Below are 25,806 nucleotides of genomic sequence, written 5' to 3' on the forward strand. Positions count from 1 at the left end.
TCAGGGGTTTTTGGTATATGGCAAATATACCACTGCTAAGGGCTGTAGGCAGGCACTCCGTGTTGCGTCGTACATAAGAACAGCACTTAACTGTGGTATATTGGCCATATACCACACCCCCTCGGTCCTTATTGCTTAAATATATACCTTACAGCCAAACAGACAGTTTTTCTCTCACCTATTAACACATATAATATAAGCCATTGAGCAGATGCTTTTATCCAAAGTGACTTACAGTCATGTATGCATACATTGTACGAATCGAACCCACAACCCTGGTGGTGCAAGCGCCATGCGCTACCAACTGAGCCATAAAGGACCAAATACACTCAGTATACAAAAAATTAAGAACACCTGCTCTTTCCATGACGTAGACGGACCAGGTGAATCTAGGCAAAAGGGGGGGGAACTCAATATTAGGAAGGTGTACCTAATGTTTAGTATACTCAGTGTATCTTATGTCTCAGTTTGATTCACTTTGGAGGGATACCATTCATACTTATTCTTCATAATTAATTGGTTTTTCGTTACAGCCTATCCAGAGACTTAGTAATATGAATACAAGGTCAAAGGATTTGGTTATTAATAGCAATATTTAATTAAAAGCAATATGCAAAAGCTTGCATGCCATTGAAGCGGTCAAGTAGCCTACATCTATGTTTTGACGAACTCCTTCTGAGTGAATTCTACAAAACATTGACTCCAGTGTCTCAAGTGTTCTAGAACTTTTTCTTAAATAACTCACATGAACTAGTCCTTGTTGTTAATCACCCTGTCAGCATGCTCTAGGCTCTGCTTTTTACATTGCTCCAGACAGATCAATAGCCTGTGTCTGCCTGGGCCCGCCTGCCTCACTCACAATTTCTCATTTGTTACAAGATACAATGCAGATAATATGGAGCCATATCTGACTGGTACCTATGTAGTAAAGTCAATCAATGTGCATATCATCAAGATTGTCTGTTCACACAAAGGGCCTAATGTGAACTTGGATCTTCTGTCATTTTCCCTGACTCAAATAATTACTAGCAATAAGTGGATATTGTATTGACAGGCGCTGGTGAGAGTTCTCTGAAATTACGCGGGGATAAATATGTGAAAAGGAAATAATGATAAGAACAGACGCAGGTCAGAAAAATAGGCATTTTACCATGACAGTGGTGCATTGTGGGTGTTCTATTGACAGGGTATACACAGCACGCTGGGGGATTGAGGTCAGTTTGTCTCCAGTAAAGTCAGTCTAGCCTATAGTTGCTGTTGTAATCTTTAGGTGGTAATGCATGACTGTTCATTCCAAACTAAGTATGATACCATTTTTGGAGCAATGCACATCATTTTAAAAGATGAAGAATACTCAGTGTATTTCTTGTGTTAAGTAAAGAATATGTATTAAAGTGGACACTTACATATAACAGACATGACCTCATCCATAACCTAAGGCTGGTCTGACGTCCAATCAGGTTATTCTCCTGCAACAATTACGTTATTTGGATGAAATTATATTCTTTTTACATCCGCCAAGGTTCAAAGTTCATGATCAGGGGTCTCCCTGATTACACTACATTTTACAATAAACTGTTGTTTAAAATATATATAAAGGGCTCCAATTTCTGCTTTTTCTCTCTTCCTCTCCACACCAACAAAGAAAACTACTACACACAAGGCATGGTATGCATGACTCATTGTGATGATATAACTTAAATATATGACATCAAAGTCATAATTAAGGGCATATATAAACTGCAAAATGCCATCTTAGATTCCTTGATTCCTAGAAGAATACATGAATTTATCCTTTGGAAACGAGAGAGCAGAACACAAAGGCTGGTGATAAATATTATCGGCCACTAGATGGAGACAGTGACCATAGAAATGCATCAAAGAGAACATGCTTTGTCTTTGTTCTAATATATAACAGTGATGTCACTGGTGTGCGATGCCTATTGACTGTCTGTTTTATAAAGGATAACCTGTTTTTTGTTTGTTTAGTAGGTGCAGTTAACAAATATCCGATATTCTCTGTATTACTTATTATGTATTGCGTCTTTCAGCGCAATTTTTCTGTCAATAAAGTATTTGAATAGTCCCTCCTATGACCCTCCCTGGATACAATGAAGACAAGCTTTTAGGAAAAAACAAACATGAATGTCAGCATGACTGTGGATTTCACCAAAAAAATGTGTATTACTGAACTCACACCTGCACACATCTTGATCAGCTCACAACTCCACATATATTGGATTAAACACTATGTAGATGAAGTATGGGACAGGCAACATGAGCCCCCCAGTACAGTACACATTATCTCACGTTGTACTGTAAGAACATGCAGTAAATCAACATTGCCACATGGTGGCGAAAAAGACCTAGTGTTATGTATTTGTGATACGTATGTAAATCAGGGATGGGCAACTCCAGTCTCGCTCGAAGGCTACAGCGTCTGTTGGTTCTCTCTTCTCCCCTGCACTTTATTGATCCATTCATGTCACTGATTGCTCAGAAAGTGCACACAGATGGTTTCCCAGGTCTAAGTCATTCACTGATTTGAAGGAAGGAACCAAAACCAGCAGACTCTGTGGCCCTCGAGAATTAGAGTTCCCCAACATCACACAGTCTGAAACAATCAGAACTTTATTAAACATTAAACGCCAATCTCTTAGGTCACTTTCACTGACATACAAATAATAATATTTTTGTCATGTAACTATTAGTGACAAGCACTCAACATGGGTAAATCCCAGATTTCTGTTGGGCATGTTCCAGATAAGCCTACAGAGCCCTCCAAAAGTATTTGGACGGTGAGCTAAAACGTTTCGGGGGGGATCTGTATTCCTGGGCCAGTATTCATAAAGCGTCTCAGAGTAGGAGTGCTGATCTAGGATCAGTTCCCCTCTATCCATGTAATATTATTAATGTACTAAGAGATCAGCACTCTCACTCTGAGACGCTTTATGAATACGGGCCGTGTAATTCAATTTGAAAATCAACTAATGAAAATGAGGCAAAAGTACGTAATGTCACGTTTTAGCTGGGGTTATTTTTACGCATGTTTTATTTTTTGCAATTTAGACCCCATATTTGGACAAATCAGTTAAAAATAAATGAATGTAATACAAAGGCTAGTATTTGGTTTGAAATCCCTTGCCAAAATAACTACACCAAGCCTGGCTGCAACCCATTTACTTCCCTGAGAGCATGGGACCTATATGATCATCGTGCCATGATATTAGATCTTGTAATAACACCCAGCATCACAGCTCCTGATGCTGAAAGATATAACTGTTTCAAGACTACCAGACTGCCCAGAGAAGTACATTCTCTAAAGGAGTAGGAGGCTACCTCATCTGGGTGTCTTTTTCTTTTGTGTGGATTACTGTGTGGTTTACTGTCTGCTTGTCTGCGTAGGGTAAAGCATGTGTGTTTGTTTGCGTATGCCATTGTGCAGATGCATGAAGTCATGCATCCCTGCATGAGAGTTCTCTTTATATCGATTAATATGGTGGTGTACTATCGAGCAGCACAATATTCTATGCAGTAGATTCAGATTATTGTTGAGTGGATTTTGGAGTGTTAATATCTGGCTGTGTAGCCTATATCACTGTGGACTATGACATGATAGTGGGTGTGAATATGTATGTGTAAGAAAGTGTGTTGAGCATTGCAAGTGATCCAGTTGGGGTTCTATATTTAAACTCCTTGGTCTCTAGTTTCTGCAGCTGTCACCAAGTTTAAGTTCAGCACCTTGAGCTTTTCTCCAACTGCTCTTGGGTCAGAGTTATAAACCTGCCAAACCTTTAAAAGAGAGTGACAGTGAGGGACTCTCTCTTACCCTTGAGGTGGTGGCGGTGCCCCCTGAGCGCTGCAGAATGTGCTTACTGGTTCATCAGCAGATCATCCCTGTTGAACATGTCACCCTTGTGCACAAGTGCCTCCCATCACACACAGCTGCTACTGCGAACATACAGTTCTGTCAGCTAGTTGCAACCAGCTTTGGGTCATTGCATAAAGTTGCATTAATACCACTTAGTTACTTGCTGTGTGATCAAGTCATAAATGTATTTGTCTGCAGAACATGTATGTAGGCCTACTCAATTTTTGACTCTCAACTACATACTGGAACTGCTTATTGTAAGTGAGTAAATCATTTGACCAGGGACAATAACTACACATTCTAGTAAGAGCAGTGTCTAACACATACATAAGACAACTCTCTCTTAACTGATTAGGCCTGACTAGGTCAATGATATTTTACATTATGTTAGTTTAGTCTTGGTAATGATGACAGCAGCACATCCTTTTTGCTGTTCTCCACTGTGCCAAAGCCTGTTCACAGATATGCTACAGTGCATACCCAAAGGACTGACATTGGCTTCCTTTGGGCCTTTGACCACATAATATCTGCATCTAACGGTAGACCTATAAACCAATGCTCTGTAAGGTTGGTCTTCAGTCCCTCTAGCTGCTGTAGGTGAGGTGGAGGCCAGAGGAGTGGCATGTCTGTCCAGTGGCAGTGCTGTCCCTAATAACAGAGCTTAGCTGGCATTCCACACGCTGTGGCACTAAGGGGGGAAGTAACCCAGGGAGAGCCTGGTAATTACCCAAGGCCACTGTCACCACGCAACGAATGCACAGCTCCGCAGAGACATGACAACCAGGACATTTTTAACCCCTTCTCATTCCTCTGCCTTTAGGTGCGTATCAAGGAGGCTGGACTATTGCTAACATTGGTGAAGTGTATCATGCTCCTGACTGTATAACTAGCCATGCATGATCATATATGCTGAGTATACAAAACAGGACATAGACTGACCAGGTGAATCCAGGTGAAAGCTGTGATCCCTTATTAATGTCACTTGTTAAATCCACTTCAATCAGTATAGATGAAGGGGAGGAGACAGGTCAAAGAAGGATTGTTAAGCCTTAAGACAATTGAGATATGGATTGTGTATGTGTGCCATTCAGAGGGTGAATGTGCATGACAAAAATGTAAGTGCCTTTGATAGTATTTTAAATGTTAATTTAACTAGGCATGTCAGTTAAGAAGAAATTCTTATTTACAATGACGGCCTACCTCAGACAACACTGGGAAAATTGTTGCCCACTCTATGCGTCTCCCAATCACAGCCAGATGTGATGCAGTCTGGATTCGAACCAGGGACTGCAGTGACCTCTCTTGCACTGAGAAGCAGTGCCTTAGACCGCTGCGCCACTCGGGAGCCGGTGTGAGGTGTACCGGTTTGTGTCAAGAACTGCAATGCTGCTGTTTTTTTCATGCTAAACAGTTTCCTGTGTGTATCAAAAATGGTTCACCTCCCAAAGGACATCCAACTAACTTCACACAACTGTGGGAAGCATTGGCATCAACATGGGACAGCATCCCTGTGGAATGCTTTCGACACCTTGTAGAGTCCATGCCCCGATGAAGTGAGGCTGTTCTGAGGGCAAAAGGGGGTGCAACTCAATATTAGGAAGGTGTTCCTAATGTTTGTTATAATGTATGTATCTCTCTAACTGAGGTTGCATGCAGTCAGTAGCAATCTAGCAATGTTGTCTGACTTTAAAGATGCTCATAAGGATGTCATGTTCTGATACAGGTTGAGAGGTCCATGTTCCGTCTCTGAGGGAAGAAAAGGCTGGAGAGGAGATCGCTACGGATTGAAGAAGAGTAGGAGGACAGATGAGGTGGGAGTGGTGAGAGGTAAGAAGGGAATGGATACACTTATCTCTCTGGAAACGAGAGATCTCTCTCGCGCGCACAAGCAAGCAGGCACGCACACACAGAGTACATTACCATATATTTTCTCTCTCTTCTGGACTCACTTACAGTTTTTTCAATCGCTTTGGTGCTATTTTCACGAGTATGTGGTCAATTTTCAAAACTCTTAGTACAAAACTCCAAACTGGTAACACTGGTAGTGTAGCGAGTCTTATATTCCAAACTGTTTGGAGACATATCTCACCACATAACCATTGATCCAAAATATACGTTTACTGTGAAATACTTTGAGAACATTGATTTAATCACCAAACGACATAATATCTAAATGTAGCTGTTTGAACAACTAGTTAATCCAATAGCAAAAAATGCAACATGCATATTTCAAAATTCCCCTTTGAGTGTAATATCCTATAGTACATTACACAGTTTTTACATTAGGCAATATACTTACACTATCCATAACAATGTATGGAAAATCACATTTCCATAATTTTTTATCCCATGTGTGATCAAAGGTGTGATCACTGAAGACATTTTTCACAATCATTGATGCAGCAATCCTGTCTTGAGCATTTGGCCATAGGTTCTCATCGACATCTCTGTAAATGTGCTCATTGTTTATGCACCTTGGGAAAAGCCTTTGGCTTTACCCAGCAGCATACCCTGGATGGGAGACCAGATGCTGCTGGAAGTGGTGTTGGAGGGCCAGTAGGAGGCACTCTTTCCTCTGGTCTAAAATACATCCCAATGCCCCAGGGCAGTGATTGGGGACACTGTCCTGTGTAGGGTGCCGTCTTTCGGATGGGATGTTAGACGGGTGTCCTGACTCTCTGAGGTCACTAAAGATCCCATGGCACTTATTGTAAGAGTAGGGGTGTTAACCCTGATGTCCTGGCTAAATTCCCAATCTGGCTCTCATACCATCACAGCCACCGAATCCTCCCCAGCTTACAATTGGCTCATTCATCCCCCTCCTCTCCCCTGTAATTATTCCCCAGGTCGTTGCTGTAAATGAGAATGTGTTCTCAGTCAACTTACCTGGTAAAATAATGGATAAATAAAAATAAATTGGCATGGCAAATCCAAGCCTGACATTGGTCTGTATTGATGTCATCGCATGCCTCACCCATGGCATGAAGGAGGGTGACATGCTTATGGGGATGGCAATCACACACCTTCCTCCTGGATTGTAATACTGTATGAATTGAATTGGTCTTGTGGGGCTCAGTTAGTAAGAGCATGGCACAAAAGTTGTGGGTTCGATTCCCACTGGAGTCACATATGAATATGTATGGACTCATTGGATAGAAGTGTCTGCTACGTAAATGGCAGGTATTACAGTATTGTATTGGCCGTTGTAATTTTAGTAAAGCTGTGTGAAACACCCCCATCAAGATACCCCAGCAACTTCATTTTGGATACATGTTTAATGGGGATGCATTTGTTACATGGAGTACTTCTCTGCTCTAGTCAATATCTGATTTTTTGTTACTTTTTGTGAAGTAAAATCCTAAAAGTCAACATCATAATAGTACATTACAGTATACAGTGCATTCAGAAACCCCTTGACTTTTCCCACATTTTGTTGTGTTACAGACTGAATTTTAAATGGATTACATTGAGAATTGTTTTGTCACTGGCCTCCACACAATAACCCATCATGTCAACCTGGAATTGTGTTTTGTTTTTTTACAAAATAATTTAAAAAAATGAAAAGCTGAAACGTCTTGAGTCAGTAAGTATTCTACCCCTTTGTTATGGCAAGCCTAAATAAGTTCAGGAGTAAAAATATGTTTAACATGATTTTTGAATGATTTTTGTACCTTACACATACAGTTGAAGTTGGAAGTTTACATACACTTAGGTTGGAGTCATTAAAACTCGTTTTTCAACCACTCTGCAAATTTCTTGTTAACAAACTATAGTTTTGGCAAGTCGGTTAGGACATCTACTTTGTGAATGACACAAGTAATTCTTCCAACAATTGTTTACAGACAGATTATTTCACTTATAATTCACTGTATCACAATTCCAGTGGGTCAGAAGTTTACATACACTAAGTTGAATGTGCCTTTTAAACAGCTTGGAAAATTCCAGAAAATGATGTCATGGCTTTAGAAGCTTCCATTAGGCTAATTGATATAATTTGAGTCAATTGGAGGTGTACCTGTGGATGTATTTCAAGGCCTACCGTCAAACTCAGTGCCTCCTTGCTTGACATCATGGGAAAATCAAAAGAAATCAGCAAGACCTCAGGAAAAATATGTAGACCTCCACAAGGATGGTTCATCCTTGGGAGCAATTTCCAAACACCTGAAGGTACCACGTTCATCTGTACAAACAATAGTACGCTAGTATAAACACCATGGGACCACGCAGCCATCATACCGCTCAGGAAGGAAACGCGTTCTGTCTCCTAGAGATGAACGTACTTTGTTGTGAATAGTGCAAATCAATCCCAGAACAACAGCAAAGGACCTTGTGAAGATGCTGGAGGAAACAGGTACAAAAGTATCTATATCCACAGTAAAACGAGTCCTATATCAACATAACCTGAAAGGCCGCTCAGCAAGGAAGAAGCCACTGCTCCAAAACCGCTATAAAAAAGCCAGACTACGGTTTGCAACTGCACATGGGGACAAAGATCATACTTTTTGGAGAAATGTCCTCTGGTCTGATGAAACAAAAATAGAAATGTTTGGCCATAATGACCATCATTATGTTTGGCGGATAAAGGGGGAGGCTTGCAAGCTGAAGAACACCATCCCAACCGTGAAGCAGGGGGTGGCAGCATCATGTTGTGGGGGTGCTTTGCTGCAGGAGGGACTGGTGCACTTCTCAAAATAGATGGCATCATGAGGAAGGGAAATTATGTGGATATATTGAAGCCACATCTCAAGACATCAGTCAGGAAGTTAAAGCTTGGTCGCAAATGGGTCTTCCAAATGGACAATGACCCCAAGCATACTCCAAAGTTGTGGCAAAATGGCTTAAGGACATCAAAGTCAAGGTATTGGAGTGGCAATCCCAAAGCCCTAACCTCAATCCCATAGAACATTTGTGGGCAGAACTGAAAAGGCGTGTGCGAACAATGAGGCTTACAAACCTGACTCAGTTACACCAGCTCTGTCAGGAGTAATGGTCCAAAATTCACCCAACTTATTGTGGGAAGCTTGTGGAAGGCTACCTGAAATGTTTGACCCAAGTTAAACAATTTAAAGCCAATGATACCAAATACTAATTGAGTGTATGTAAACTTCTGACCCACTGGTAATGTAATGAAAGAAATAAAAGCTGAAATAAATCATTCTCTCCTCTATTATTCTGACATATCACATTCTTAAAATAAAGTGGTGATCCTAACTGACCAAAGACAGGGCATTTTTACTAGGATTAAATGTCAGGAATTGTGAAAAACGGAGTTTAAATGTATCTGGCTAAGGTGTATGTAAACTTCCGACTTCAACTGTACAATTATGTGTGAGGTCCTTCAGTCGATGTAACGGTTGTCTTCATGAATGGACCAAGGCGCAGCAGGTATGTGAATACTCATGGTTATTTTATTACCAAAAAAAGAGTAAAGCATCCACTTGAAAAAACAATGACGGTGACAACAGTAGCAGTTTTACAGGCTATACACGCAGTGTAAAAACAACTACCCACAAAACCAAGTGACAAACATACTCCTACATATATGACTCCCAATCAGGAACAACGATCCCCAGCTGTTCCTGATTAGGAGTCACAAGACCAACACAGAACACAAGACTGCCACGTCCTGACCCCAAAACTACAACAGCTCCATCTGCTGGTCAGGACGTGACAGTACCCCCCCCTCAAGGTGCAGACCCCGGAATGCACCTAACAATGAAAAAACACCAACAAACAAAAATCCCCAACAAAACCCATAAACAATAACCCCTAAACAATAAGGGAGGGAAGGGAGGGTGGCTGCCGTCACCGACGGCACTGTGCTACACCCTCCCTCCCCAACCCACCTATCCTGGAGGTGGCTCCGGTGCAGGACGTGGACCCTGCTCCACCCTCGGCGTCGCCCACTTTGGTGGAGCCGATAGCTGCACCAGGCAGACAGACCCCTCGAGCCGGGCCGGAGGACAGGAGGGCCCCTCGGGCTGGGCCGGGGAGCATGCGGGCCCCTCGGGCTGGGCCGGAGAGCATGCGGGCCCCTCGGGCTGGGCCGGAGAGCATGCGGGCCCCTCGGGCTGGGCCGGAGAGCATGCGGGCCCCTCGGGCTGGGCCGGAAGGCATGCGGGCCACTCGGGCTGGGCCGGAAGGCATGCGGGCCACTCGGGCTGGGCCGGAAGGCATGCGGGCCACTCGGGCTGGGCCGGAAGGCATGCGGGCCACTCGGGCTGGGCCGGAAGGCATGCGGGCCACTCGGGCTGGGCCGGAAGGCATGCGGGCCACTCGGGCTGGGCCGGAAGGCATGCGGGCCACTCGGGCTGGGCCGGAAGGCATGCGGGCCACTCGGGCTGGGCCGGAAGGCATGCGGGCCACTCGGGCTGGGCCGGAAGGCATGCGGGCCACTCGGGCTGGGCCGGAAGGCATGCGGGCCACTCGGGCTGGGCCGGAAGGCATGCGGGCCACTCGGGCTGGGCCGGAGGGCAGGAGGACCACTCGGGCTGGACCGGAGGGCAGGAGGACCACTCGGGCTGGACCGGAGGGCAGGAGGACCACTCGGGCTGATCCTGACAGGCCGGGCACCCTGGCAGAACAGGGCAGTCCGGCCACTCTGGCAGAACAGGGCAGTCCGGCCACTCTGGCAGAACAGGGCAGTCCGGCCACTCCGGCAGAACAGGGCAGTCCGGCCACTCCGGCAGAACAGGGCAGTCCGGCCACTCCGGCAGAACAGGGCAGTCCGGCCACTCCGGCAGAACAGGGCAGTCCGGCCACTCCGGCAGAACAGGGCAGTCCGGCCACTCCGGCAGAACAGGGCAGTCCGGCCACTCCGGCAGAACAGGGCAGTCCGGCCACTCCGGCAGAACAGGGCAGTCCGGCCACTCCGGCAGTTCAGGGCAGTCCGGCCACTCCGGCAGTTCAGGGCAGTCCGGCCACTCCGGCAGTTCAGGGCAGTCCGGCCACTCCGGCAGTTCAGGGCAGTCCGGCCACTCCGGCAGTTCAGGGCAGTCCGGCCACTCCGGCAGTTCAGGGCAGTCCGGCCACTCCGGCAGTTCAGGGCAGTCCGGCCACTCCGGCAGTTCAGGGCAGTCCGGCCACTCCGGCAGTTCAGGGCAGTCCGGCCACTCCGGCAGTTCAGGGCAGTCCGGCCACTCCGGCAGTTCAGGGCAGTCCGGCCACTCCGGCAGTTCAGGGCAGTCCGGCCACTCCGGCAGTTCAGGGCAGTCCGGCCACTCCGGCAGTTCAGGGCAGTCCGGCCACTCCGGCAGTTCAGGGCAGTCCGGCCACTCCGGCAGTTCAGGGCAGTCCGGCCACTCCGGCAGTTCAGGGCAGTCCGGCCACTCCGGCAGTTCAGGGCAGTCCGGCCACTCCGGCAGTTCAGGGCAGTCCGGCCACTCCGGCAGTTCAGGGCAGTCCGGCCACTCCGGCAGTTCAGGGCAGTCCGGCCACTCCGGCAGTTCAGGGCAGTCTGACCGCTCTGACGACTGTTGACTGGCGGGCAGCTCTGACGACTGTTGACTGGCGGGCAGCTCTGACGACTGTTGACTGGCGGGCAGCTCTGACGACTGTTGACTGGCGGGCAGCTCTGACGACTGTTGACTGGCAGGCAGCTCTGACGACTGTTGACTGGCGGGCAGCTCTGACGACTGTTGACTGGCGGGCAGCTCTGACGACTGTTGACTGGCGGGCAGCTCTGACGACTGTTGACTGGCGGGCAGCTCTGACGACTGTTGACTGGCGGGCAGCTCTGGTGACTTGACTGGCGAGGCTGGGTTGACACACTAGACTCCTGATGCGTGGGGCTGGTATAGGACGTGCCAGCCTGGAGACACGCACCTCCATGCTAGTGCGTCTGGCGGGAAACACCGGACCGAAAGGGCGCACTGGCGGTCTTGAGCGCAGGGTTGGCATCACCCGTTCCGGCTCGATGCTCCTCTTGCCCTGGCACCTGCGGGGCGCTGGTACTGGGCGCACTGGGCTGTGCGTCCGTATAGGCGAGATGGTGCGCACCTCAGCGTAACATGGCGCCCTCCACCTCGTACGCACCTCCCTGTAGTCACGGGTAGCTGGCTTACGGCTCTTCCCTGGCCTGGCCAAACTACCCGTGTGCCCCCCCCAAAAAAAAATCTTGGGGCTGCCTCTCGGGTTCCCTTAGCTCCCTTAACTTGTCCGCCCAGAATTTTCTCTCGTCCTGCCAGGTCCATTCTTCCATTTCCTTCTCCTGTGGCTTCCTCCTCTTCTGCTGCTTGGTCCTTTGGTGGTGGGTAGTTCTGTAACGGTTGTCTTCATGAATGGACCAAGGCGCAGCAGGTATGTGAATACTCATGGTTATTTTATTACCAAAAAAAGAGTAAAGCATCCACTTGAAAAAACAATGACGGTGACAACAGTAGCAGTTTTACAGGCTATACACGCAGTGTAAAAACAACTACCCACAAAACCAAGTGACAAACATACTCCTACATATATGACTCCCAATCAGGAACAACGATCCCCAGCTGTTCCTGATTAGGAGTCACAAGACCAACACAGAACACAAGACTGCCACGTCCTGACCCCAAAACTACAACAACAGCTCCATCTGCTGGTCAGGACGTGACAGTCGAGCAGTGAATTTCAAACACAGATTCAACCACAAAGACCAGGGAGGTTTGCAAAGAGCACCTATTGGTAGATGGGTAAACATAAAAGAGCAGACATTGAATATCCTTTTGAGCATGGTGAAGTTATTAATTACACTATGGATGGTGTATCAATACACCCAGTCACTACAAAGATACAGGAGTCCTTCCTAACTCAGTTGCCAGATAGGAAGGAAATCGCTCATGGATTTCACCATGAGGCCAATGGTCACTTTAAAACAGTTACAAAGTTTAACGGCTGTGATAGGAGAAAACTGAGGATGGATCAACAACATTGTAGTTACTCCACAATACTAACCTAATTGACAGTGAAAAGAAGGAAGCCTGTACAGAATACAAATATTCCAAAACATGTATCTGTTTACAACAAGGCACTAAAGAATGCTAAACAAAAATATAAACACAACATGCAACAATTTAAAAGATTTTACCGAGTTACAGTTCAAATAAGGAAATCAGTCGATTGAAATGAATTCATTGGGCCCTAATCTATATATTTCAAATGACTGAGAATACAGATATGAATCTGTTGGTCACAGATACAGTACCTTAATAAAAAGATAGGGGCGTGGATCAGAAAACCAGTCAGTATCTGGTGTGATCACCATATGCCTCATGCAGCGCAACACATCTTTGCATAGAGTTGATCAGGCTGTTGATTGTGGCCTGTGGAATATTGTCCCACACCTCTTCAATGGCTGTGCGAAGTTGCTGGATAATGGCGGGAACTGGAACACGCTGTCGTACACATCGATATAGAGCATCCCAAACATGCTCAATGGTTGAAATATCTGGTGAGTATGCAGACCATGGAAGAACTGGGACATTTTCAGCTTCCAGGAATTGTGTACAGGCGCTTGCGACATGGGGCCGCGCATTATCATGCTGAAACATGAGGTGGCACGACAATGGGCCTCAGGATCTCGTCACAGGATCTCTGTGCATTCACATTACATCAATAAAATGCAATTGTGTTAGTTGTCCGTAGCTCATGCCAACGTCACCATGGGGCGCAGTGATCACAATGTTGACATCAGCAAACTGCTCGCACACACGACACCATACACGTGTTCTGTGGTTGTGAGGCCGGTTCTCTAAAACGACGTGGTAGAGAAATTAACATTAACTTCTCTGGCAGCAGCTCTGGTAGACATTCCTGTAGTTACTATGCCAACTGCACGCTCCCTCAAAACTTGAGACATCTGTGGCAATGTGTTGTGTGACAAAACTGCACATTTTACAAAGGCCTTTTATTGTCCCCAGCACAAGGTGCACCTGTGTAATCATCATGAAGTTTAATCAGCTTCTTGATGTGCCACATCTGTCAGTTGGATGAATTATCTTGGCAAAGGATAAATGCTCCCTAACAGGGATGTAAACAAATTTGTGCACAAAATGTTTGATAAATAAGCTTTTTGTGCTTATGGAACATTTCTGGGATCTTTTATTTCAGCTCATGAAACATGGGACCAACACTTTACATGTTGCGTTTATATTTTTGTTTTGTGTAATACTGACAAAAATGTGGTAAAGCAATTTACTTTTTGTCCTCAATACAAAGTGTTATGTTTGCGGCAAATCCAATACAACACATTACTGAGTACCACTCTCCATGTTTTCAAGCATAGTGGTGGCTGCATCAGTTTATGGGTATGCTTGTAATTGTTAAGGAATGGGGAGTTTTTCAGGATAAAAAATAAACGGAATGGAGCTAAGCACAGGCAAAATCCTAGAGGAAAGCCTAGTTCAGTCTGCTTTCCACCAGACACTGGGAGATGAATTCCCCTTTCAGCAGGATAATAACCTAAAACACAAGGCCAAATCTACACTGGAGTTGCTTACCAAGAAGACAGTGAATGTTCCTGAGTGGCCGAGTTACAGTTATGACTTAAATCTACATGGAAATCTATGGCAAGACCTGAAAATGGTTGTCTGGAAATGGTCAACAACCAATTTGACAGAGCTTGAAGGATTTTGAAATAAATAAATGGGCAAATGTTGCACAAGTCAGGTGTGGAAAGTGCTTAGAGACTTACCCAGAAACACTCACTCATCGCTGCCAAAGGTGCTTCTACAAAGTATTGACTCAGGGGTGTTTAATTTCTGTAAATTTGATATTTCTGTGCTTCATTTCCAATAAATTTGCTAACATTTCTAAAAACATATTTTCACCTTGTCATTATGGGGTATTGTATGTATATGGGTGACACAAATATTTAATACATTTTGAATTCAGGCTGTAACACAATTGTTTTTTGAATAAGTGAACGGTTATGAGTACTGTCTGGAAGCACTAGTATTTCATTTGTATTTATCTTTTTTTTTTACCAATGTTAGAATTCTTCTTCCACTTTGACATTACAGAGTATTTTGTGTAGATCGTTGACAAAATAAATGACAATTAAATACATTTTAAATCCCCTTTGTATCACAACAAAATGTGGAAAAAGTAAAGGGGTGAATACTTTCGGAAGGCACTGTATATCATACTTTATATGTTTATACTTTACAAACATACATTTTCATTATGTAGTTCTCAAAATCTGCAGTATATGACCCAGTTTAAAATATATAGGTTTACCAAACGGTTAAGTTATTATCAATTAAGAGCAGTCTGATTAAGTAATAGTCAAATGTATTTTAACAAATGAGAAGACAATCATATCAAAAGTAATGTGAGCATTGCATTGTAAAACACCATCACTTTATATGACCATGTATTGCATTATAAAACATGCATTTCTAGATGAAACACTGATTAAGTTTGAGGAAAAATAGTCTTTGTGATTGTGTGTTGTACTTAGAGTAGTCAATTGAAAATGTGCTTAGGGTTTTGAAACAACTGCCTTTTTGATGATTTGGTTTGAGTTTTATACCAAGCATTGTGAAAATGTACTACATACTTGTGAAAATTGCACCACAGCGATTGAAAAAGACTGTAACTAGAGCATAACCAGTGAACCTCTTCTGAATGACGAGCCTCAGAGGCATTCCCACAAGAGAGGCTTGCTCGAAATATAGGATAGGGCAGAAATGGGATGTTTATTTTCCTTAGTGCACGTGTATCTGTGGCATAGGGGTCCTGTGTCTAAAGTGCTGTTAGTTTTGTTTCTGCAAAGAGTTTATAGCAATTCCCATCCCCCTCCTTATCCTTTTCCTTCCCTCTCCCTTTTGATATTATTTTCTTTCCTGTCTCTAGTTTTTGCTATTTTCTCTGAATCTTTCTCTCTCTTGCACTTCCTCTCACTCTTCACCTTTTCCTTAGTTTTTGCGCTCTGTTTCTGTCCCTCATTCTCTCTCTCTGTCATTCTCCCTCTCTCTCTCCCTCCTTCTCTCTCTGTCCCTCCTGCTCCCTCTCTCCCTCTATCATCTGCAGGCTAAAATAGCCTGAACAGATTTCTCTGTGCCTTTTGTCCCTGCTCAGGGAGACGTTTGGCACACAGAGGATCGTGTTACAACTTTCATTTCCTGAAATATTTTTTTGAGAACCAAACAAGGGTATTTTATCCTGTACTGGAGTATGGGGATGAGAGGTGAGGGGAGCGGGGAGCGGGATGGAAGTTCAATTTCTGGGACCTGTCACTCTCATGTCACCAAACAAACACAAACTACATTTAGACCCAGGATCTGGAGGGAGGAAGCAGTGTGGTTTGTGGCTCGAGGGGGGGATGCACTTGAGCTGTTTATGAACCACTGGGGTAGGTGAGGTGATGGCCCATGGGACAATGGGGTATATTTAATTATCCCATATCCCATACCACTTCCTCCTGTTGTGTCTGCCTGTGCCCCAACACCCCTGGGACCACTGCATATAGCCAGGTAACATTGGCTGGCCTGGATTTCCTTGTCCCATCACGCTCTAGCGACTCCTTGTGGTGGGCTGGTTGCCTGCAAGCTGACTTCGGGTGCCTGCAAGTTGACTCCGGTTGCCAGCTGGACAGTGTTTCCTCCGACACGTTGGTGCGGTTGGCTTCTGGGTTAAGCGAGCAGTGTCAAGAAGCAGTGTGGCTTGGCAGGGTCATGTTTCGGAGGACACATGGCTCTTGACTTTTGCCTCTCCCGAGTCCGTAGGGGAGTGGCAGCGATGGGACTAGACTGTAACTACCAATTGGGGACAAAAAGGGGTAAAAGTACAACAACAAAAAAGATCTAGATATCGCTTTTCCTGCTAAGCTCCTAAAATACCGATATCTGATCTTCTGAAACCAGGACAAGCTTTGTCTTTGTAAGGGTCGGTTACATGAGCCCGGGCCTTCCAGGCATATTTCTCTTCACAAGCCTCCTTCAAATGCATCACAATCGAGTTGCATCTTGTCCATCACCTTATATATTGGAAAATATATAAAAATTCCCATTCGTTGTCTCCTCTACATGACGCCCTTCATTTGACACACATGTTATCTTCCACCCTAATAGCTTGGGACCGTCAGGAGTCTGTGCTCCTCCTTGTCTTTGAACTCTGGGTCATGCATCACTCAGCATAGTGGGAGATAGAGATAAATATTTCTTTCGCCAACGCTACTTGGAGCTTCCTGTTGTACCAGAGGCTTCCTGCTTGACCACTTGTCTGAGAGGAGACTGTCCATGGAGTTCGCTGTTTACAATGAACAACACACTCCCAATATTTACAAAGACACACTACAGAGAACAGCTGTTCAAAGGTGTATAGCACTGTATTATAGCACACGCTCTCTCTCTCTCTCTCTTGCACACACACAGTCTGCCTCTTGGGCAAGCCAGGCTGGAGCGTTGTCAGATCCATGCATCATTGGTAAGGAAATCTCCCCACAACCCCGCCACCCTGCCCCTGTCCCCGTCCCTGCGGCAGACCTGAAAAGATCCTTTTGTCCATCATCACCCCTCTTCTACCTCCACCTCCCCATGCCCACACCCCTCATACAGCCCGTGGTTATGGATACCTGGGATTGTCTCACACAATGTTCCCATGTGGGGGTAAGGCTACCTGCAGGCACTAGACCTGAGAAAGTCAGCCCGAGACCAAGTTCCTTACCTTTTGCTTTGTCCTCATTGTAGATGGATCATTTTACTCACTCTGAGTGCTTACCAAAATCGACATACCAGAACCCTCTCCCACGCTTTAGAACAGACTGCGGCCTTTCATTTACTCTCTATATGTTTATTTACACCCAAAAAGGTCTTTCCTGTCATTGATTTAACGCCACTGCAAGTCATATCCATGAAAAACAAAATGCCCTTCTGACGACTCTGTTGTCCATTAGCAGCTGCTCTTACTGGCACTAGTCAGCTCACAGTGGACCTGATGGCGCATCACATTCAGCTCTAATGAAGGAGCCCAGTGCCTGAGGCGTAGGCCTATTCCTCCTACACATGCTGCACTGCTGCACCATGGCTCCACTTGTGGAACTGAAAGGAGGAATTCTCTGTGTGCCAGATAGAGTAGACTCACATGTGTGTATCCATGTATGTGTGTATCCATGTATGTGTGTATCCATGTATGTGTGTATCCATGTATGTGTGTATCCATGTATGTGTGTATCCATGTATGTGTGAATCCATGTATGTGTGTATCCATGTATGTGTGTATCCATGTATGTGTGTATCCATGTATGTGTGTATCCATGTATGTGTGTATCCATGTTAACTGTCCAGTGTGAACGCACCGTGTCCGGTTGGGATCCGAAGTGCGGAATTCAGGCGTGATTAAAAGCCTTGTTGGAGTTTCCGCAAGGGATTGAATTCATATTCTATTTCCACCCCTGTAGAGGTGACATTGATGGCTTAATTCCTGTATGGCACATAGTAATCTCCTGTGTGTCCATCCTTTACCAGACATATTGTCGCTAGATTAACTGGCACATTCACTTTGGTGCCTTTGTTATTGGCTGTTAGCCAATCAGGCTATATTTTTTTCTCTGCTTGCAGTCACATGGGAGATTTCTTGCAAATTTGGTCTAAAGAGTCTATTTTGTAAATCAAAGGTGTTCTGCACATTATTTGTGAGTGGGAGGCAGAGTGCAGAAAATTCCTAACCTACATTTGAGTCCCTGGCACTTTTTTGAGACAGACTTGTTTATGTGTCTCCTGTAAATCAAATACATTGGGGTTGATCAAATAACAGGTTCCTGCTTTATTTAGAGTTCAAATGAGGTCCAAATGTTCCTGCATATTAGATTCAAAGGATATATTTATATACAGGGAATCCCAAGGCATAACTAGTTTCAAGTTGATTTTAGTAGTATGGTAGCTGTAGGGCTAGTATAACATATTATTAGAAAACTATTCAAAATGTAACAACCGCATCACTTAAAAATATGAAATGCACGGCTGTAAATAGTAAATATTCACTGCACTGTATTTGGTAGTCATGGTAGGTTGGTGGTCATGATAGGTTAAGAAACAGTCCCAAATGACAACCGCCTCTGGGATGCAGACTGCCCCAGGCCAGGGTTCCTCGTGCTATAGCCGGGCATAGCCCTGCAATCTTGGCAATCAGGATCTAATGCTAGCAGCAACTGGTTCAGATTAGGCCCAGGAAATCCTCCGTGCTCTCTGTTCAAAACAATTTACCCTGACATGAGCCGAAGGGGTAGGGGGGCAGAGGAGTTGTCCTCTGTTACCAGAAACTTTTGGAGTGCAAGTGAGACATTTTTCAAAATATGACGCAGATATTTGGCCCATAAAGTACGCTATAAATGTTATTGTCCTTTGAGGATTGTTCCACAGCCTAACGCGGCTGTAGACCCTATACAAATCAGTCTTGCATTTGCCTATTCGATATATTCGAATAACAATGATTGCAACAGCAATTATTCATATTATTACAGTAGTGTTATTATTTGTATATTGTTTGTATTATTCTAAGACAATTGTGGTAATATGCTAATAACTCAAATAAGAAGCCGATTAGGCTACTGTTGTTATTATTGTTGTTGGTGATGGTGGTTTTATCATTGAGCTTTCAATTCCCATCATTATTATAGGATAGTTAGCCTAAAACATGAGTGATAACAGGGTTCAATACTAATTGTATTGTAAATCTAAAAGTTGTGCATGATGTTGAACAAGGATGAAGGAGGAAGTATTTAAAAAACATAAATCAATTTCTAGGTTTATTTGTTCTTCGTAGTAGACTACAGATTAATGTAAAATCACGCCTTCCGCAGATGGTGTTGCTTTTCCGTGGCCCAGAACCGACAGAACAAACACTTGGAGAGAGCAAAGTAAACACCGCAACGCAGACGTAATGATCCGCAGCGCTCACGGAGCACGGGCGAGAACCAGGCTTCTTCGCCTTGGGCAAAACATGGCTTTAAATATCATCGACAAAACTACTCTGTTGTGCATACCTCGTGGTCCTTTTTTTTATCGAATTAAAACATTTTGGGGCCCACATTTACAGTTCCCAATCCGGATGTTTTGTTGTTATTCTGACTTGATCATGTTTTGAGTTTCAACACCATTGACATATCTGAAATCCCACGTTGGGTGAAAATTAAAGCAACAATTTCAAGGAAAGACTAAATATGTCCATTTTGTCTGGAGAGTTAAACAGAGAACTTTGACCGTGGTTTCTATCCATCCAAATAGGGACATAGAGGCCTAAGAAACTAAATGTGCTTTTCGAATACACCCTGCCCAAAAGTTGAACAGATATTTTGTATTGTTTGCTATAATGGACGTGCGTAAAATGTAGATGGATCAATGCTATACCAAGGAAGAAAACCTGACCAAAATGTTTTGGTTTATTATAGCCTATATTTGTTCTGCCCTACATATCTTTGAGGGATGAATATAGGCTATGATATAATGCTATTTATTTTATTGACTGGACATACAAATAATACACATTAAACAAATTGACGTCTCTTTTTGTTTTATTGGAAACTAATAGGATTTTAATGAATACGTCGCTTCTTAGTTTCCATAGCAGGAGGTTGCTATAAATTTTATCTGAACAAAAAAATATCATAAATTAAGCAAAAGGGCAGTCCAGTTTAAGTGTCTCGTTGACTTAAGAGTTCGTAAAAGGGGGTTTGATTGTATTTTCACGGGAAGGAGGGTACCTCCTAAGTCAGGATAAGCGCATAAAATAATTGCGTTATAGTTCTAACCAAATTTAACGACAGACAGAGGTCAGTCTAGTTATAAGGTACCATAGTGTAATTTCATATATGTACTCAAGCTGGTAGAGTTATCAGTCTTTTCAAAGATAGTATCAGTTTGCCTTTAGGAGCCTAGATCCACAAGGCTCGATGTTAGAGGTCCCAGCAACGAGTCTTGGAGTTGGTGCGGGTGTCCGTGCATTCCATGCACCGCCTGTGCGCCACCGAGACCCGTCATAGGGTAAGAGGAGACACCGGGGTGACTCATATTTCCCTGGAGCAAAAGCACAGAGTTCTGATCAGGGCTTTGTGGTGGAGAGAACTCATCTTCCGAGCTGGACATGAGCGACTTGCCGCCGTCGAGGGGAGACAGCTGGTTCTGTTTGTTGTTGCCGGAGTTGTTGTTTTCGCTGTTTTCTCTGAGAAGGGAAGATATGTAAAAACTTTAGAAATATAAATGTTTATAGCATACTATCATACCACTTTGAGGACTATAAAGATTTGAACACAAAAAGAAACAAGTCAACATTTAGCCCAACCAATTCCTAACACTCGTATTGTCGTGTAACTATTTGAACTATGCAAAAGTTGAGTACTGTCATCATTGGTTTGTTGCATGATTTCGTGGTGGTGATTTTTGGTTGTGAATAAACAATCTTGGACCCAGGTTTACAGAATCGATAGGCCAAATACAAGCTAGACATTTCAATTATAAGCCAAGAACAAGCCAATCCAAAATTGGTTTAAACTTTAGGATAATGCAATTAAAAATATATTCAATCCGTTTTTATTATTTTGACATTTCAATTGCAAAAGGAAACTTTTGGTCCCACGCAATACTTTTAATTATTGCATTAGAATAATATCTTGTATCGTACTGATTCCATATCTTGACCACTGAAACCGTGACCTGTAGCTCCAGTTGGACATGTAACACTGTCTAAATAGCTGTAACTTATTCTGATGTCAGAAATATTTACAACACTATCGAAATTAGAAGGATACAGTCAATAGTCTGTCATTGGTTCCATTTCAAACGTATGTTGGCCATAGGTTTTTGTTTTGGGGTATCACACTAAATGTTTGAAATGTAAGTTACAGTGGTGAATTGTAATTTCAAATTGTTAAACCACTTTAGTATAAATGTATTGTAATATTAGTTGGTCCTTCTAAAAATCAGCATAAGGGCATGTCACTTTAAATAAATTAGTTGGGAATTTATTCAACAAAATTCCAACTCTGGTAAATTACGTATGTGATTATGTTTAGTTTATTCTTTCCTACTATTAATCCTACTATGGCAACATTTGATTGTACTTTTTTGGTCAAAACATACCTTTCTTTAGCTTCTGCGGCTCTGTCTCTCTGGCGTCTGTTTTTGAACCAGTTGCTGACCTGCGTAGTAGTCAGTCCCGTGGCCTCGGCCAGCTCCCTTTTCTCTCGCGGGGAGGGATAGGGGTTATGCGTGTACCACTCTCTAAGAACACCCCTGGACTTCTCCTTAAAGCAATAGCTGGTCTCCTCGCCGTCCCAGATCGTGCGGGGCAAAGGAAATTTCCTTCTTACCCTATACTTCCCCACCGCTCCAAGCGGTCGGCCGCGCAATTTCTCCGCCTCCACGTAGTGCGCTTTCAGCCACAGCTGCTGCAGCTTGGGATGGTTGTGCGGGGAAAACTGGTGGCTCTCCAGGATCTTATAGAGCTCTCTGAAGTTCCCTCGGTGGAAGGCGACCACCGCCTTTGCTTTCAGTACACTTTCATTCTTGTGGAGGTGGTCACAAGCTGGGAGAGACCAGAGAAAACGACCGAGCCTCTCCAGGTTACCTCCTTGTTGCAGGACCTCGCAGACGCAGGCGACTTGCTCCTGGGTAAACCCAAACGAAGGTAGTATTGACATGATGTCGGGTCTCAATCCCCAGCCCAACGCCGATATCCAGAGGAATGCTGTTTTTCTGTCTATATATTCTTCACTGGTTTGTTATTGTGTTCCAGAACCCAGTGCAATCCGGCGTCCGGACAATATCCACTCCACCCCTGATGCGCACGGGAGATTCGGATGTTGATTGTTGGGACAATTTGTTCCTGTTGGAGATATGTCAGGCTTAAAGAGAGCGCTGCGCGATTCGTTGATTGGCTCTCCCACTGCCCTATACCCTGGCAGCCGAGCAGAACTGGGCTTGCGGCTCCGTTTCCTCCCTGGAGGGAGTACGTCAGGGACTGAAATTGGAGCCCCCCACCCCATACTCCTCTCCAGCGTTAGCTGAGGGAGCAAAGGTACCTACATGCTAATCAATTATTTCAGACTTCTTAAAGAGCATTTTTATCATTCTCTTCATGCAGGACCTCCCATGTTTTTGGAAAGTTCCAGACAAGGCTTGAAGTGAAGTACAAGAGATCGATGAATATATCTGAAGTAATTTATTGCATCACCATGCATTATTAATTATTGTCACCGATAAACCCCCTCATCTTGCCACCGAGTTAATAGCACGTAGATTGTGTATTTCTCTCCTATTTTTCATAGTCTATTAATTATCAAGTAGTGTATTTTATGAGGTGATATAATTTAATAACTTCCTATGATAGTTATACGTGCCATTACGTAGGAGTGCCTGCCAAAAAGGTTGGTGCTTTTAGACAGGAAAGAAACGTTAAGAAACGTGCAGGTATAGAGAATTTGTAAGGCTTCTATGTCAATATTGCATGATGGTCTATTGATGAAAGATATATGCACAGGCTTTATATTGTGGAATAGTGGCCTGACACGTGTAGGATATTTTATGCCTTATATTTGATTGGTGTGACTCCTCTTTACGCATGTGCACCATAGACTACCCGATGTGTTAACTTATCTATGGACATTTCCATTGATATTATTGTTATTATGTTGTTTTTTTTATGTTATTTTTTTGCAGCTTGTTTAATTCTTTCAATTTCCAAAATCCTTGCCTAAACCATTAGCCATACATTGAATCATTTTGATGTTCAGTTATATCTGTGTTTTCGATTTTTTTTTCGTTTCAATTTGCGTCAGTACATTTTAGGCTACTAATTGTACTGCATTAGTTGTTCATTTATTATGGTGTGAAATCTTTATATTTCTACGAAATGATGTACATTTTTATTCCGGCCTCCCTAAGGTTATTTCCCTGGAGATAAATCGTCTCTCCACTGCTGTCCTCAATGTTGTGGCGTGAAACATAAAACCTATCCATTAGTAAATGAGTTCTGTGAGTCACGGGCTCTTGGTCGTTGAGTCGTTGTTTTGAAGGATAGATCAAATTTCTTTATCTTTCCCAGGATTTGCAACTTGACTCTCCGGCAACACGTTGAGAAGTAGACACCGGAAAGGAGCATTTCTAGGGCAGCCAATATTATTTCCAATATTATTTATTCTGTCCGTTAGGCCTACATCTTTAAACCAATATCTGATTTTACATATGAAATATAGGTCTCGGGTTAAAGGTTATAGGTAATTTACTGTTAACATATTTGGTGTTCTACACACCACTAGGCCTACCAGCTATAAGGGTTTCATCGAGCGTTGGTTTAATACATTTCTGTGGTTTTAGACACGTGAAAAAAACCAACCTCGTGCTTGGATGAGAGGCGAATCTAAAATATCCAGATTCTTCTGTTTGAAAATAATGGCCTATACCATAAAGATTATAAAATTGATTTAGGGGCACTTTTGTAGATGGAACTTCCATGATAAAAGCAAATGAACGAGGGTATGCAATAAATGAAGTGTAAGACCCAACCATTTACTGAGATTATTATGATCTCAACATAACTGCCTCCTGATGAATTCATGGCCAATAATGTATAATTGCTCGACCTATTCCCAGTTGTATTGCTTATAAAGGAAAACAACATCAAACGAGCATCCAAAGTATAGCCTAAAACTGCCTTAGAGATGTGCATTCTGTCATGCAAATGAGAATATACAAGAAGTTAAGAAATACGTTGAGGTAGGCTATCGAAAACGAAGGCCCCATCATTCAGTGAATAAAAGGTGCATATTACGCGGTTGGCCGGTCGGTCCTCGACATTAGGCGGAGGCCTATGGGGTTCGCTCCGCTCAGTTCTCTAAACCCTAGCGCTCCAGCAAATGAGCTGTCTTATGGGCCGCTCTCAGGTTTCTCTAATATCTCTACCACATTGCGCCGCGCCTCCTCCTTTAACCCGAGAAGCCAGGGGGACGTGCCCAATCTTAGTTCAGGTCGTGATTATTTCAAGATGTGGACTCCCCTCCACTGCCCCCGGGCAACGATGACGATTGGCGACGTCTCTGCTACTGCACACAACGTCGGTGGATGGAAAATGAGAGGGAGAAAGAAAAACAATCCACAAATACATACCGAGAAAGCACTTCATAAAAACGTCCCCATATCTCATATCAAACCGTCTATATGTGGCGTTTTGTGACTGAAGCTTTTTCTTTATAAAAAGGAGGAGAGAGTAAAATTGTGAAAGTCCAGCAAGGCCGGGTTCACACAAGCAAGCAGATGGTTTTCGCTTAATCAAACTGCTATTTCAGCTGTTGACTGGAACAATGCTGATACTGTTCAAATTGGCTGAAACATTTGGAATGTAGTCTATGTAGTCCATGGCTTTCCTTAATATATCTAGCCTACTTGGATAAATCTAAATAATTCGAGACATAGCCCAGGCCTAATAATTCATTGCTGTAAAACTTTTTTTAATTAAAAGGTGCTATAATATTTGACACCCCGTATAATTCGTTGCATCGGCCTATATATCTTCAAACTATGCAAAGTATGCTGCAAACATTTTCAAACAGAAATGAGTGCAGTTAGGCAACATCAAGTCTGGCTTAGATTACTATATATTTATAACCCTAATGTTGTTGTGTCTGTATAAATACAATTTTAGGATTTATTTTGCAGAATCTTTTGATAATTTAATTCACTCACTTGAGACGAAGTATAGGATATGTGATTATTAATTACCACAATAGGACTTTTTTCTCTACTATTAGTTTGAATTGGCCTATAGGCCCTGCCCAGACCTACATTTTTGTTGTAAAACATACAAGCCTATTCATCACTTTAAGTGCAATACTCCGAATTGGTTGCTTTCTCAAAACACAACTGTTGACATGAGTGAGTTAAATGAAATTGGAGCCGCAATTATCAGCTTAACAGAGTTTCCTGTCATGTTAGAAAATTAGCCTTGTATAAGAGCACTGCGGTCACCTC

General features: G+C 43.7%; 1 protein-coding gene across 1 annotated transcript; it reads right to left on the bottom strand.

Moving 5' to 3' along the window:
* Positions 1-20,339: 20,339 nt before the first annotated feature.
* Positions 20,340-22,633, bottom strand: six1b (SIX homeobox 1b). The gene is made up of 2 exons (XM_014189887.3): positions 21,922-22,633; positions 20,340-21,004 (listed from the first exon to the last, which is right to left on the bottom strand). The coding sequence occupies exons 1-2, from the start codon at positions 22,479-22,481 to the stop codon at positions 20,710-20,712; spliced, it is 855 nt and encodes a 284-aa protein (XP_014045362.3). The 5' UTR covers positions 22,482-22,633; the 3' UTR covers positions 20,340-20,709.
* Between the last annotated feature and the right edge of the window lie 3,173 nt (positions 22,634-25,806).

This window comes from Salmo salar, chromosome 01, assembly GCF_965601325.2.
Source record: "Salmo salar chromosome 01, fSalSal1, whole genome shotgun sequence".
Taxonomy (NCBI): Eukaryota; Metazoa; Chordata; class Actinopteri; order Salmoniformes; family Salmonidae; genus Salmo; species Salmo salar.

What these genes read in the sequence shown, in the direction of transcription:
- six1b (XM_014189887.3), bottom strand. Translation starts at nt 22,481, where the DNA reads ATGTCAATACTACCTTCGTTTGGGTTTACCCAGGAGCAAGTCGCCTGC. An exon ending in GCCGCAGAAGCTAAAGAAAG is followed by an intron (nt 21,005 to 21,921) that starts GTATGTTTTGAC and finishes TTCCCTTCTCAG; the next exon opens with AGAAAACAGCGAAAACAACA.